We start from the raw sequence: 13607 nt of genomic DNA on the forward strand, positions 1-13607 counted from the left end.
GAGGGGATCCTAATAGCCGATAGGCTGGAAGAGTCTAGGGAGGGCGAGATGAGGGAGGGAAGAGGCGGCAGGGGTCTTGGGGGGTCCGAAGATCCCGTTAGCTGAGAGGTGCCGTCCCCTGTTGCCGGGAGGAGGGCGGGGCTGGGGCGGTCTGGGGGCGGGCCGGGGGCGGGCCGGGGCGGGGCCGGGGCGGACACTCCCGCGGACCGGGCGAAGCTGTCGCGGACGCGCTGACCGAGCGCAGCGGCCGGGCCGGCGGGCGGGCGGGCTGCTGCGAGCATGGTCCTGGTGCTGCACCACATCCTCATCGCTGTTGTCCAATTCCTCAGGCGGGGCCAGCAGGTCTTCCTCAAGCCGGACGAGCCGCCGCCGCCGCCGCAGCTATGCGCCGACAACCTGCAGGTAGGGGGGCCCCCCCCATTCTGGGAACAGCAAGAACCGGGTGTCCGGGGAGCGCCTGGCCCAGGGCCGGGTCCTCTACCGAGTGTGTAGTCGCCAGTTCCACGGTCCCCTCTCCTCTGAGTCCCCTGAACCCTCCTGGGGAGAGGACCCCTCCCCTAGTTCTGATCCCCACTTCTGTGCTAGGACAGCAGCCCATATCCAGAAGGAGCCCTTGAACCCCCACCTTTCAGTCTAAATGCCACCCTAGACTCCGAATCCTATTTGGATTCAGTACTCCACCCCAAGTGCCAAACTCCTAATCCACAGTGGGACCCCAATTCACACCGCTCTACTCAAGCCTGCAACACCTACCCCCGGAGTAGTGGAGGACCCCTTCCCAAACCCAGAAGCCTCCACTGGGTATACCAGACTGCTGGCACACACAGACCACCTGAACCCCTATCTGCCTTGTGGCCAGATCTCAAAGTTGGTGCCTCACCCCAAGACCTGAACCTCCACTCCACAGCCTCAACTGTATCCCCAGATTCCCACTCAAACGTCTAGACTTTAGTCCTCAGCCCAAACTCCACCTCAGGGTCCAAACCACCTTCCCTCTGGGCTTTTCTCCCATGTGGAACTCTTCCTCCACATTCCTTCCCTCTCGCTTGTATAGAAAACCCCTTAGACTTTTCCTGCTGGTATCCCCCTTCTCTTGTTTCTCTCTGGGTGTGGTGGTCCTACTTTATTCTCTTGGTTTCTCCTTGGGTTTCCCTCTAACTCTTGGGCTCACTCTCTCTCTGCCTCTCTGCTTCTCTCCTGTGTGTCCACCTTTTTGGGTCTATTCATCTCTCCAGTTTTTCCAGGTCTCTCTTTATTCTAGGAACTCTCTTCTCTCTCTCTCTCTCTCTCTCTCTCTCTCTCTCTCTCTCTCTCGTTATTCTTCCCCCTTATGTGTGCCTCTGCTTTGGGATAAAGAGAGGACAGGTTCAGAGGACAGGGCTGCTGTCCCCAGAACCTGCACCCCTCCCCATGTTCTCAGGAATGGCACTACGTGAGCTCTGGTAGAAGAACCTAAACATGGAGTGTGCTGCCCTCGGGTGGTGCCCAGGGATCTAAAGAGGGTGGAGATCACATGGCAGCACTGGCATTGGTAACTTATAACCCCCTCATCCCTGCTGTGCTGGTCTTGACAGAGGCAGCTGGGATTTTGGGATGGGGGAGACAGTCATCTTGGCGAGTCTGGGGTGTATGTGTTTGTGTGTGGCATGAGCTGGGTTGCATGTGTTAGTGTGCCTGGTGTGTACTCGTGTGTTGTACTCTGTATGATCATGTCATCATGAGTGGGATTATGGTGAGTGTGGGATTGTGGGTCTTTGGCGTTGTAAGCTGTGTATGGCTAGAGAGGCAGTGTTGTGGGTGTGGAGTGGGAGCTGGGTGTGTGTCTGTTATGTGTCTGTCATTGTGGGGTGGAGTTGTGGGGCAGCTCGCATAGGGATTGCATGTGTGGTTGTGTATGTTACTGGCTATTGTGTGTATGTTATTGGCTATTGCCTGTCCCTTGGTGGGGACCTGATGGGTTTTCCTGAATGTTTTGTCAGAGAAGTGGTAGGGGTGGGTTGTGTGTGTCCACGTGTGTCAGTGTCTACCTGATGGTTTAGAGTCACTGAGGTACAATCTGGGTTTGCTTGGGGAACACATAAGGACCTGTGTGTTGGTGTTTGTGTGTCAGTGGTGGCTGTTTGTGCATCCCTGGACAGGCAAGGCTGCAGCTAGAGCCAAGAGGTTGGTGGACCAAGAAACGGGTAGGAGGGTGGTAGGAGGAGGCAGTGGGCAGGCAGGATTGTCTGTGCTGAGGGGCTTTGTGTGCCCACAAATGTGTGACTTTAAGTGTTCACATTATCTATGCAGGGTGTGTCTGCATGTGCCTCATGTCTGGGTGGTGTGTGTGTTGAATTTAATTGGATGATGTGTCTATGGTTGGGAGGTGAGTGTGAGGTGTGTGAGGTGCCTGGTGGGAGATGGAGTGTGAGTGTGGCATGCGGTGTGGGTGTGTGAGCTGTGTGACTTTTCAGCGTGAGGTGTGGAATCTGTGATCTTTTCTCCCTGTGAGCTGTTTGTGTGTAGTGAGATGTGAGATGTGTCCAGTGACTAGGGTGTGTGTGTGTGTGTGTGTGTGTGTAGGGCTGTAGAATATGCTGCAGGGGGTAAGGAAAGTGTGTAGTATGAGGAACAAGGCATGTTATATTTGGGGTGTGTGTATAGAATACAGTAGGTGCCTCATAAATGTTTGTGGAGTGACGTGTCTTTACAGGGGGGTGCTTGGCTGCCATCCTGTCTCTCCCTCCCTCCCTCCCATAAGGTCCCTAGAGATGCCCTCCCATGCCTCGTGCCTCCCCCAGGCTGCCCTTACCCTTTGCCCTTTATCCTCCTCACTTTGACCAAAGCCTTTGTCTTGGGTTTCCTGCTGAGCAGGCGCTGGACAGGCAGGCGGCAGGCAATGTCGCAGTCCGGGAACCTTTGTTCTTTTCCTCTTAGCCTGACTTATGTTGGGGCCAGGGCTTGGAGGGGGGCGGGAAGAGGATGCACGTGTCAGCAAGGTCACTGTGTTTACTACTACCTCACCCCGTGCTACAGAGAAGGGAGGGGCCAGTACAGATGGTGAGGCCAGGGTGTCTCTGGTAGCGCCTCTTGGTGTCCAAGCAGACTGGGCTGGGCTTGGAGTCCCGCAAGTCTGCAAACCACACTTAGTGTTGTGTGGCCCAATACCCTTTCTGGCTTATATCTCCCAGCACTCCTTCTCTATGCTCCCTACCCTCTTCCCTTCTCTGTGTGGCTGTGACCCCCAAGGAGGGTCACTGGACTGGAATACAAACAGGAAGACTTCACTCTCTCTCTCTACTTTTATAGCCCCCCCCCCCCCGCCCCGGCCTAAGGTCTAATGGAAGAGAAGTAGTTCCTGTCCTCATAGATACCCTTGTCTGAAAAGGAAGACTTGAGTCCTGATCACACCTTTGGGGACCCTGAGTCTGACGGGGGAGATCCTGGTCAGTAGAGGATCCAGGTTAGACCCTCCAGCGAGGCCATGGAAAACCTTCTGGGTGGCCTCCCAACAGGTATTTGAAGGCATCAAGGTCTAGGACTCCTTAAGGTTGGAGGCACAAAGACAATCGCAGTCAGTCAGGAGAAGTGCTGGGGGCCAGGGATTTAGCATTCCCTTCAAGAAGTTTGTCTGAAGGGAATGGGCTTGTGCTGGGCCTTGAAGGGGTGTTGGGTGGGCAGGGAAATGCAGCCTGGGGCTGAAGAAGATTCTGATCCAACCGGCAAAAGGAGGAATCTTGAAGCCCAGAAGTGCTGCATGGCTCTGAGTGGCTAATCCTGGGCCTCCAGCCTTCTCAAGCTTTCAAGTTACCTTGTCCCATTGCATTGTCTTTGACCGGAATCATTGTCATCATGGTTGTTGTTCTCATCATCATCATCATCATCATCACCATCACCATTATCTTTCAGGCATTTCTTTCCAACTTCCAAGTCCCTCACAGATGTCTCCTTTGACAGATGCCTAAAAGCATTTATGCAGCCATGCTCTAGGCCGGGCAGGCACAGTTCTCAGTGCTGGAGTCATAGTGTTGACCAAGTTGGCCTCATGGAGCTCCCAGCTTCTGTTTGCAGCCACACTGCCACCCCTTCAGGCCTTGGGCAGCTGGCTCCTCCCTTCTGTTGTTTCTAGCCTAAACTGTACCCAATTCTATTGGGGCCCTAAGTTTGCACCCCATTGCAGTCTGACTCCTGCCAGAATAAGAGCTTTTCAGAGGCTGGGTCTGGATCTCCTATCTTTGACCCCTGTGTTCTGAGCTGGGCTTGGTAAGGTCCAGGAGCTCCTTTCTGTTATCAGATGTCCATAGTCCTCTGTATAATTGGCAATTGTCCAGCTGCCACTTAGGGAAACTGAGGCACAGACTTAAGGCAGCATCCTCATAAGACCCTCTTTTTACCAGCATTCCCAGAGACCAAGAGAGGTCAGGTGACTGGACCAGGGCTCACAGAGAGGTGGCAGGGCTGCTACCATTATCCAACTCTTCTGGCTGCCTGGCTGGGCTCTGGCCCCAGCACCATGCTGCTCTCTGGCTGGCCTCAGTGCTGCCTGTGGCGGGTAAATTATTATTAATGACCCCCCTGGCAAAGAGACAGGAAACGCTTCCCAGCCACAGCTGGGGAGCTGCTCCCTGCCAGCCCGACATCCATACCCGCTCTGACCCTGGTGTCGGCCCTGATACTATCTCCATTCCTCCTCGGCCCTCCTTTGCTCCTCCTGCCCATCAATCTGCCACCTCCCTGACCTTGATCTCCCAGGGGTTAAGGACAAGAAAAGACAGAACTTTCTTTTCCACATCCCTGTCACTCACCACTTTCTCCAACCTGACTCATTATCTGCTTTCCTGCCCCAAAGGAATCAGAAGCAGCACCTCCTCCAGGAAACCTTCCCTAACAAGTGGCCAGTCCTCCAGGTGCTGCTAGTATAGGCCCTCGGGGCACTGCATTGCCCTCATTGCAGACTCTGTTCTCACTCAGCTTACTTTGGTGGCTCTAAGGCTGCCCTATCCCCAGTCGCTACCTTAGGACTGACCCATGGAAAATGTCCCCAGCGCCTCCTCTAGGAAGACTCCAGCCCAGCTCAGGAATCTCACCTCATTTAAGCACCCCTGTCCTGCTGGTCCAAGCTGCACATAGTGTACCACCAGACCTTTATAGGTGGACATTAGTGAGCATCTAGTAGGCGTCCAACCGGGACAGTGGGTAAATATGAGCAAGACACGGGCCTTAAAGTCCTCTATACCTTCCCCCAAGCCTGAGTCATGAGCCCAGGCAGGTAGCTCAGACTGGGTGCCATGGATGAGCTGGGGTGGGAGCAGGGATGAAGGCTGATGCTGGTAGCACTTGTGGTGAGGACAATGATGGAGATAAACTCAGGGGCCATAGTGGGACAGAGCCTAGGCCTCTAATTCAGCCCAGAGCAGGAAGGGAAGAGTAAGTTGGGGTGCTTCTGAGAGAGGAGACAAATCTAAACTGGGAGCTAAGGGACGAGTCAGGAGAAATTTCTAGACAAAGAGAAAAGGAGATTGTTACTGTGATGGCTTGCTGGTGGCAGATAAACTGAGGAAAACATGTGTTCCTTGGTTCTAGGGTTCTGGGGTGGAGCTGGGTCTTGGACTGCTAAGGCGGGGCAGGGTGGGGAGGGGAATGTGTGAAGCATCAAGAGGCAAGGGCTAGTGAGGCTGGCATGGACCAAATTGTGCAGGACTTATAACCCATGCTAAAGATACAAGATGTTTTCCCCCAGAGGGAAATGACATTGGGGGAGGGGTTGAAAGAAGGGAGCTGCCCATCAGGCCTGTGTGTGAGGAGCTCCCTGGACCATGGGTTAGAGGCTGAGGTGAGGCTGGTGTGGCCTAGGCAAGGGGTGGTGAGGCCTGGTCAGGGAAGGAGCTGAGGGGTGGAGGGGAAGGGAGGGGACTGAATGCTAAGAGACAGGTGGGAGCTGTTGCAGAGGTGGAAGGTCAGGGAACAGAGTGCCTGTGCCTCAGATCTGCGTGGGCTCTGGGCAGCCTCTGAGAGGTGTGGGAGGGAAGCCAAGGCCTGTCCCTCTAAGGGCTTAAAGTTGTCCTGAAGGCCTCCCAGGAGGTCATAAGCTTTGAGGCTAAGTTGGCTCTGGACCCTGCTCAGAGCTTCTGTGCCTTTACCTGTGCTCCTGGGGAACTTGGATCTGCCCTAGGTAAAGAGTGTTCAGAACTCAAAAATTAAAACAATCTGTGAAATGTAATAATACAATTCAAATCCAAAAATGTATAAGGATATTCCAAAAATGAGTAGAAATGTAAATTTATGAAAATGCCAAACACATGATCCCTCCTAATGTAAATCGTGAGCCTCAGCTGCTTCCCTGGACTTTGGATCTGGCTCCCTTGAAGTTGCTGCCTCTGCTGTGGCACCCCTGCCAGGGCCTTGGTGTTCAGCTCTAGACAGAGGAGCCTTCAGGGCCTCTCCTCTGAGGACCCTGCCCTCTCCCTCCTGCTAGTGGCTTCAAGGGACAGGCATTTTGCTTTTCTTATTCCTTACCCTGAGAGAATTGGTCCTGTGCTCCCCCATCCATGGTTGTCTCTATATGGGTGCCCTGGGGTGGGGGCAGGATGAATCAGGTGGGGAGTCTGAAGCAAGAGCAAGGGGAAGTGAGCGAGGCTGAAAGGGGAAGTGAGGGAGTGAGAAGCAGCATCACTCACACAAATGCTGGAATTTCAAAATTTGCAAGTTGCAAATTTCTGGATCACCTCCCCAGCCCAGCACACTGAAGGCCCATCTTGCAATTTCAGAGTTGGGCACTGCTTGGCTTCTCGCTCTCTGGTGATCTTGCACAAGAACACTTTTTATGCTACATTTTCTCAAATGTAAAAGGAGGAAGTTGGGGGTTAGTAGCTCCAAGGGCTGCCTGAGCTCTGGCTCTAGATATGGTGTGTGATTTGAGAATCTGGGCTTGTGGGTTTGGGGCTGTCTCTGGGAGGATGCTAGCCTGCAGTGACTCTCAGCTCCCAGCCAGGGATGGGTGGGTGTGTGGTTGTGTGATTCCAACATTTTGTGACTTTAAGATGCTGAAACTCTGGGAGCTAAAGATGCGGACATTCTGTGCATCCAGGATTCTAGGATTTGATGATTTGATGATTCAATGATTCTAAATGGGGCTGCTGGGAAGAGCTGCAGCCACCTGCCTTGTTAATGTCAATGTTCAGTTATTAAATACATAATAAGAAGCAATGGAGACGGATATCTTGGGATGGTGGTGCCCCTAGGCCCACCCCAGTGAGGGAGGGGAGGGTGGCATGCTGGCATTAGAGGATACTGGAGACCCTTTCAACCTGGTTATAAAAGCTCTCTCCCATCACAACAGAACTGGTGCATGTGCGTGCAGGAGATCTGCCATGCCCTAAGCTTACAGGGTTGGAGTCATTCCTGTCATCCCCCTGCCTCCATTCCCCAACCATTTCAGTCTGTGGCAGAAAGGAGCACCTTTCCTCCCAGCCCCCAAAGTCTCTGGGCAGAAATGTGGACAGTAGAGGAAGGAGAGGCTGGCTCACCCCGCTTCTACAGCAGCTGGGCCTGAGGGGAAAACAGGACATGAGCACTTCCTGGACACAGGCGTGGAGACACACGAACCCCTGCGTGTCAGGGCCCCAGCACCAAGGGCTTAGATAGGGCAGCTGCCAGTTGCCTGCATATAGGCGGAAGAGGGAAGACTCTGCTCTCGCCCTGAGAATCAGAGGGTCTGGAAGAGCTGGTGGGTCCCTACTTGTGTCATAGGCCCACTGCTCAGCTTAGCCGGGCTCAGGGCTAGCCCAGTTGTCCAGTATCTAACTGCCACTTCCTGTTCCTCAGGACCCAGGTGGGAACTGGGGAGGGTAGAATTTCGGCCTTCTAGAAGCCTAGCACAGTGGCACACATCTGAAGGCTTCCCTAGTCTAGAAGATTCCAAGCTAGCCCCAGGGCACACTGTGCAGCCCAAAAAAAGGTGGAGGGGGGCTTCCTGATTTGTAGGGTTCTCCTTGTTACTCCCAGCCTCTTCCTTTCCCCCGGGGACAACTGAGGAGCAGGAGTGGAGGAGACCCAGGTTTGCAGGGTGGAGTCTCTTTCTTGTCACCCCTTCATGTTTCTCCTACCACTGGCTAGAAAGCAGGTGGGGTGGGGACAGCTGCTCCCTGTCATCTACAAGGCTCCATTGTCTCTCATCTCCTGACTTGGTGTCAGGATAGGGTTTCCAGCTGCCATACCCACAGCATGCCTCCCGGGGCTCTCCTCTCCCCACTCTGCTTCCCTCTTTCTCCTGCTGTCCCATCCTCCCTTTCATCTCCGCCTGCCCTGGGCTCCCTCCAAATCCCTGTAAGTCTCCATCTCTGGCTTTCTGGGAGTTTAAGTCTTTCTTGAAAGATAGTTGGACTTGGAAGGGCCTGAGGAGATCACCAAGTCCCAGCTTTTCTTCAGATAAGGACACTAGTTCAGAGAGGGGAAGGTCCTGTCCCAAGTCACAGTAGGCTGTGGCAGAACTCAATTCTGTGCTCCTTCCACTTCTGGGTCACACATGCACCCTGCCCATAGTATCAGGTGTCCAGGTTTTGAAGACTGACAGTGCCAGGACCAGTGGGGGTGCTGAGCATGCAGATACCTCCCAAAGTGCAGTGGGCTTCTCTCCCCAGCCCTCCCCCACAGCCCCAAGTTGCTCTTCCTTTCTCCTTTTTACCCAGACTCCTCCTTCTCTACAGTTCCTGCTGCCTGGCTGACCTCTACCTTGGGCAGCTCCTGGCCTTGGGACTGGGATCAGAGCACAGGCCTCCATGACTAGGATGGCACCCATGCACACAGACACACAGACACATGGAAAAGTATATACAAATCCCAGATGAAAACCCAATTGCAGTTAGGAGGCCACACCCTGGAACCCAGCATCCTCTTCTTCCTGTGAGGCCCCACATGCCTTCTCTAGGAAGCCCCCCAGGACTCCCACAGACCGTCTCCATCCCACTATCTCCTTTGTGACAGCTGAGCTCTAAGAGCCTTGCTTCCTTCTCTTGAGGGCAGGGCTGATCCTCCCCTTCAGTCCTGGGGCCCCTCCTTCAGTGTCTCCAGGAGGGGCTCAGCTTCCTGTGACTGGGTGGGGAGAGCCCTGAAGTCCCTAGAGGATGGTGGGACAATGGGGAGGCGGTGACAGATGAGACATTGAGTCTTTCCCAAAGGAGGCTCCACCCTCCTCCGATCTCCCTGCCTGGTGTCTGGGGTTGGGGGTCCCTTTGCACTGGGGTTCTGATCTGAGCCCACAGCGCAGAGGTTTGGAAATCAGAAGCCCTGATACTCTCACAGCAGTTCCCTAACTGGACACTTTGGAGCCCAGGTCCCCAGAGCACCTGCTGTAGAGTCCTGGGGCATCTGGAGGCAGGGCGTGAGCTGGGCTTCTCTGGCTGCCCTGGAGGGAAGTAGGAGAGTGGCCACACTGAGGCTGGGTGGGGCACGAATGCCAGGCTGATGCCTCTCCTGCTCTCCACTTTCTCCACAAGAAGTCAGGTGAGGATGGCAGGCAGGGCCTGCAGCTGGCCCTGGGCACTGCCTGTGCTGGGAGCAGCAGGAAGCCTGCGGGGAGGCCGTGGATCAACTGCAACCTGCCCTGCCTCCTCTCCGGGGAGGGGAGGGCTGTCCAGGGCAGCGCAGTGGGTAGACCATTGGGAAGAAAAGGCTCACGCTTTGTGGACAAAAGGGATGCCCTTGGGGTCAGCTGGTTATCTGGGCCCTCGTCATTTCCTCCACTGAACACAGCTGGGTTAGTGGGGTCATCGCACAGAGGGAAGGAATGGGCCAGAGCCAATGACTACCAGGCCCTGTGGTCGTCAGGCACATGAGAGACCTTGTCATGCCCTGGGCTGCAGTCAGTCCCCTGCAGAGGTCCAGCCACATGGCCACAGTCACCCTGGAAGATGGCCACTCCTCGACCATTAGCTCCCCCATAGCCACCCAGTGACCCTGCTTAGCTGTCCCCCTAGGACTCAGGGATATGTGAGACAGCCAGATACCCTGCCACAGCCAATGCACATGCACCCACACACCAGGTGCAGCTACTTCCACCCCTACAGCCACTCAAGGAGAGCCATAGATTCCAGCAGCCATGGACAGGTGTTCAGGGTCTGGTCAAGAAGAGGGGGACATGAGGCAGGGAACTCAGAAACCCCTTCCCCAGGCCAGACTGTGCCCTCCCCCCAGCTCACTGAGTGCCTGAGGCTGTTTATTTCCTAACGGGGATGGGTGTCTCATCCCCCTCCCCCCCCTCCCTGTCCCCACCACACGCTTCCCAAGCTGCCAAATCAAATCAGCCCCTGCACCCGCGCCAGGCTGGCATGGCGGCCAGCAGCTGACGGGAATGAAGCCAGGCTCAGAATATCCCGCCGCCTGTCCGATGCTGGGCACGCTTGCTGGTGGGGGCAGGGAGGGGCAGGAGCCTGCACACAGCCCCTGGGCAGTGACTGTCAGAGAAACTTAAGAGTTTCTGGAAGCTGCTTGGGTGGTGGGCTTCAGAGAAAGAGAAAGTGGGCCCCTGTGTGTCTGCCAAGGCCTGTGGCAGCATCTCCACTGCCAGCCTTCGAGGAGCTATGGAAGTGATGTGGGTGGGCAGGGGATGGGGCTCTTAATAGGAGCCCAGAGGACTCCGTGCCAGGCACTAGGGGTGGCGGATGCCACTTGAAATTGCATTCATTTGGGGTTTGCAGCACCTCTGGGATGAAAGCCCCTTGATTGCCTGTGAACCAAATATCCAACCCACTGTGGAACCTCAGAGACCGTGCAAGGAGGACATAGATCCTGCTTCATACATAGAGAAGCTAAGGCTCAGAGAGGGCTGGGGAGTTCCCTGGAGAAATGTGGAGGGGTCTCAGGAGGGATAAGGATGTGCTAGGCAGAAAGAAAAATCATGGCTCTATTTTCAGAGTCAAGAAGAAGAGAGTACAGGAGAGCCAGAGAGAGCGGAGGAGGCTACCTGTGGGCTTGCTGGGAGGGCAGGCTGGGGAGAAGGGGAAACGGCCTGGCAGGCCTCAGCCCCTGGCCTTCTTGTCTCTGCAGCCAGCCAGGACCCCCTTGCACAGGAGCCAGAGCCCCCAGGGAGTAGAGACGACCGACTGGAGGTGAGAGCTCAGTGGAGGGAGGAATGGGTGGGCTTGGGGGGGTGGGGGCGCAGGCTAGAGGGCAGTCTGAGAACTGCCCCTGCCCCTGGGAGGACTGGGAGGCTGGAGCCACATCCCAGTCCCAGCCCCAGCCCCTCCACCTCACACCCAGACTGTCTCCCCCACTTTCTATATACTCAGCCTAGGGTTCCCCGTCTCTGAGGAATCCTCCTTCCCTCAACTAACCTGGGAGTCATTTCACATCCCTCCCTCCCTGTGGCTTCTCTGCCCTGAGCATGTCCTGAGCTCCTCTCTTCTCCATTCCTCCTGCTGCTGGGTCCTGTCCCATCAGCTCCCCTGGACTCACAGGTGGCCTGCTTTCAATTACTCCATCTTTATGTGGGTACCAGAGGATCCTTCTAATACAAAAACCTTACTTGTCATTCTCCTGCTCACAGATTCTCAGTGCTCCCACCAGGACCCCTCAGAAGCCCCAGTTTGGCCACAGTCCCCCTAAAGGACTCCTGCCTCCCCCTCCCAAACCACTGCTGCTTGTCCCTTCCCCTCCTTGGCCTACTAAATCCATCTGGGCTCTGCTCTAGCCTCCCTCCTCTGGGACATCCTCCCTGCCCCTCCATCACCTCCAGACCCAGCTGGCTCACGCTCCCTCCTCTGAGCTCTCCTGCCTGGCAGTCGGACACTGGGGCATTCTGCTGTCTGTTGCCCACTGTGTGTGCCACTAGCACCCTGTTTTCTCCATTACGTGACTCCATGTGTGTGTGTGTGTGCTTATATTCTCTGCACTGTGAGCTTCTTGAACCTGGGCACTGTGCCTTTTTCATTCTTGAGTCCCCACTGTCTCCGTGGGTGCCTGCTACAGGGCTTGGTCAGTGTATTTCCACTGATAGGAGAAGCGGCTGCCCCAGCCCCTGACCATGACTTTAGGGTACCTTAAAGAAAACTTTCATGTTCAATGAAGAATAAAAATGTGTGTGTGTGCGCGCGCGCGCGCCTGAGTGCCCAGGCAAGAGAGAATGAGTCCAGAGTCAGCTCACATGCCCCGGGGCCAGCTCAGAGAAGGAAGCTGTGGCCTATGTGTCAGCCTCCTCTGATCTGGGTGCATTAGATACTCTTGTCTAATCTCATCACACCCCTAGGAGGTAGGGACTGCTATTATTTCTCTTTTAGTTTGGGGAAACTGAGACCCAGGAGATGTCCTGAATGAGTCAGGGAATTGCTAAGAGAGGGGAGATGCCCACCCGCTCCCTACCCTCAGGTAAGATGGGAGGGAGATGCAGCACAGTGTCTGGAGCTGGAGGGGTTCAGCAGGGGTTCCCTGTTGTTGCATGGGGTCAGGGCTAAGAATGTCCCTCCCTGTGGGCCTGAGCCCTGCAGCTGGGAGCTGGTGAAGGGAGACAGGGGAGGGCCTGGAGAGTCATTATTAATTTATTTATTGCTATGGCATTCCCCAAGGGCAGGAGCTCCCCTCAGAGCTGGGACAGATGGTGTTCCTGGGAGCCGGCAGAGTCTCAGCAGCCTCGGCCAACTGCCAGGGAAGGCTGGATTTGTCATCTACCCAGGAAGCCACTAGGGGAGGGGGATTTGGAGAAGCTGAGACCCTCCTGGGCGATGAGGGCTGGGTCCCGTGGGAAGGAGCCCTGCTCCAGGCTCCTTGCCTGTGCCTCTGTTCAGGGACCTTCTGCTGCTGCTATGGCCTGCTCTTCCCTACTTCACCAACCTCATGGTCTCCAAGAGGCCTCCCTGGATCAGCCCATTTGCTCCCATCCCTGTATTCTCTCTGTGATTCTCCTTTGTTCCTGTTGCCTCCTGCCTCTGAATCCTAGGCCAAGAGCACATCAGCTCTTGGCTTTGTCCTGCCCCCAACTCCACAGCCGTCCCACAGATGGTCAGTGCTGCCTGGCCTCCTGGCTGGGCCTGCTTTGTTTCTGGGTCTGTCAGCACCCCCACCCTGAGTGCCCAGGCTCATGCTCAGCCCTGCTGGAAAAGAGACAGGATGCCCTTGTGGATTCTCCAGCATAGAAAGGACAGGCCTGGAGAGAGTGGGGACCTGAGAGTGTTGCTCAGATTATGGAACAGCTGGAGGGAAAAGAAAGGATAGGGGGAGCATGCTGAGGACTCTCCTGTCACACGGAGGCTGGAGAGATAGATGGCCTCATAGAGGGGACAGACCATCAGATAGGTAAGTGTGGGTTCAAGTCCCAGTTTCCCCACTTCCCAAGTGGGTGGATCAGCCACTTGGCCAGCCCAAGCATTAGCCTGCTCACCTGCAAACAGGGATGAGATCCTCTGTTGTTACTGGGCAGATCACTGTTACTGGGCCTTGTACACAGAGCTGTTGGGAGAAGTTGTAATAAGTGAGTGTGACTGGCCCAGTGTGATCTACAGCAGGTCCTCTGAGAGAGCTGCCCTCCCCTTGCTCCCCATCAGGATAAGATCCTTGGAGCCAGGACTGGGCTGCAACCCCGGGAGACAGGGCATGCTGTGGGGCTGGACTGAGGCTAGTGGATGTTCAACGGGCATGGC

At 55.5% G+C, this 13607-nt stretch overlaps 1 protein-coding gene across 2 annotated transcripts in view; it reads left to right on the forward strand.

Moving 5' to 3' along the window:
- The first annotated feature begins 206 nt into the window (after positions 1–206).
- Positions 207–13607, forward strand: part of Pde2a (phosphodiesterase 2A) — a 59545-nt gene continuing 46144 nt past the window's right edge. The window contains exons 1-2 of one of the 2 annotated variants that reach the window (XM_076846694.2): positions 297–402; positions 11023–11084. In XM_076846694.2, the coding sequence (XP_076702809.1) occupies positions 384–402; positions 11023–11084 (81 nt within the window). In that variant the 5' untranslated portion in view covers positions 297–383. Of the gene's footprint in view, positions 403–11022; positions 11085–13607 lie in introns of both variants that reach the window. The other variant, XM_076846693.2, reaches the window with a different exon arrangement.

The sequence above is a fragment of the Callospermophilus lateralis genome, chromosome 2, assembly GCF_048772815.1.
Source record: "Callospermophilus lateralis isolate mCalLat2 chromosome 2, mCalLat2.hap1, whole genome shotgun sequence".
Lineage (NCBI taxonomy): Eukaryota > Metazoa > Chordata > Mammalia > Rodentia > Sciuridae > Callospermophilus > Callospermophilus lateralis.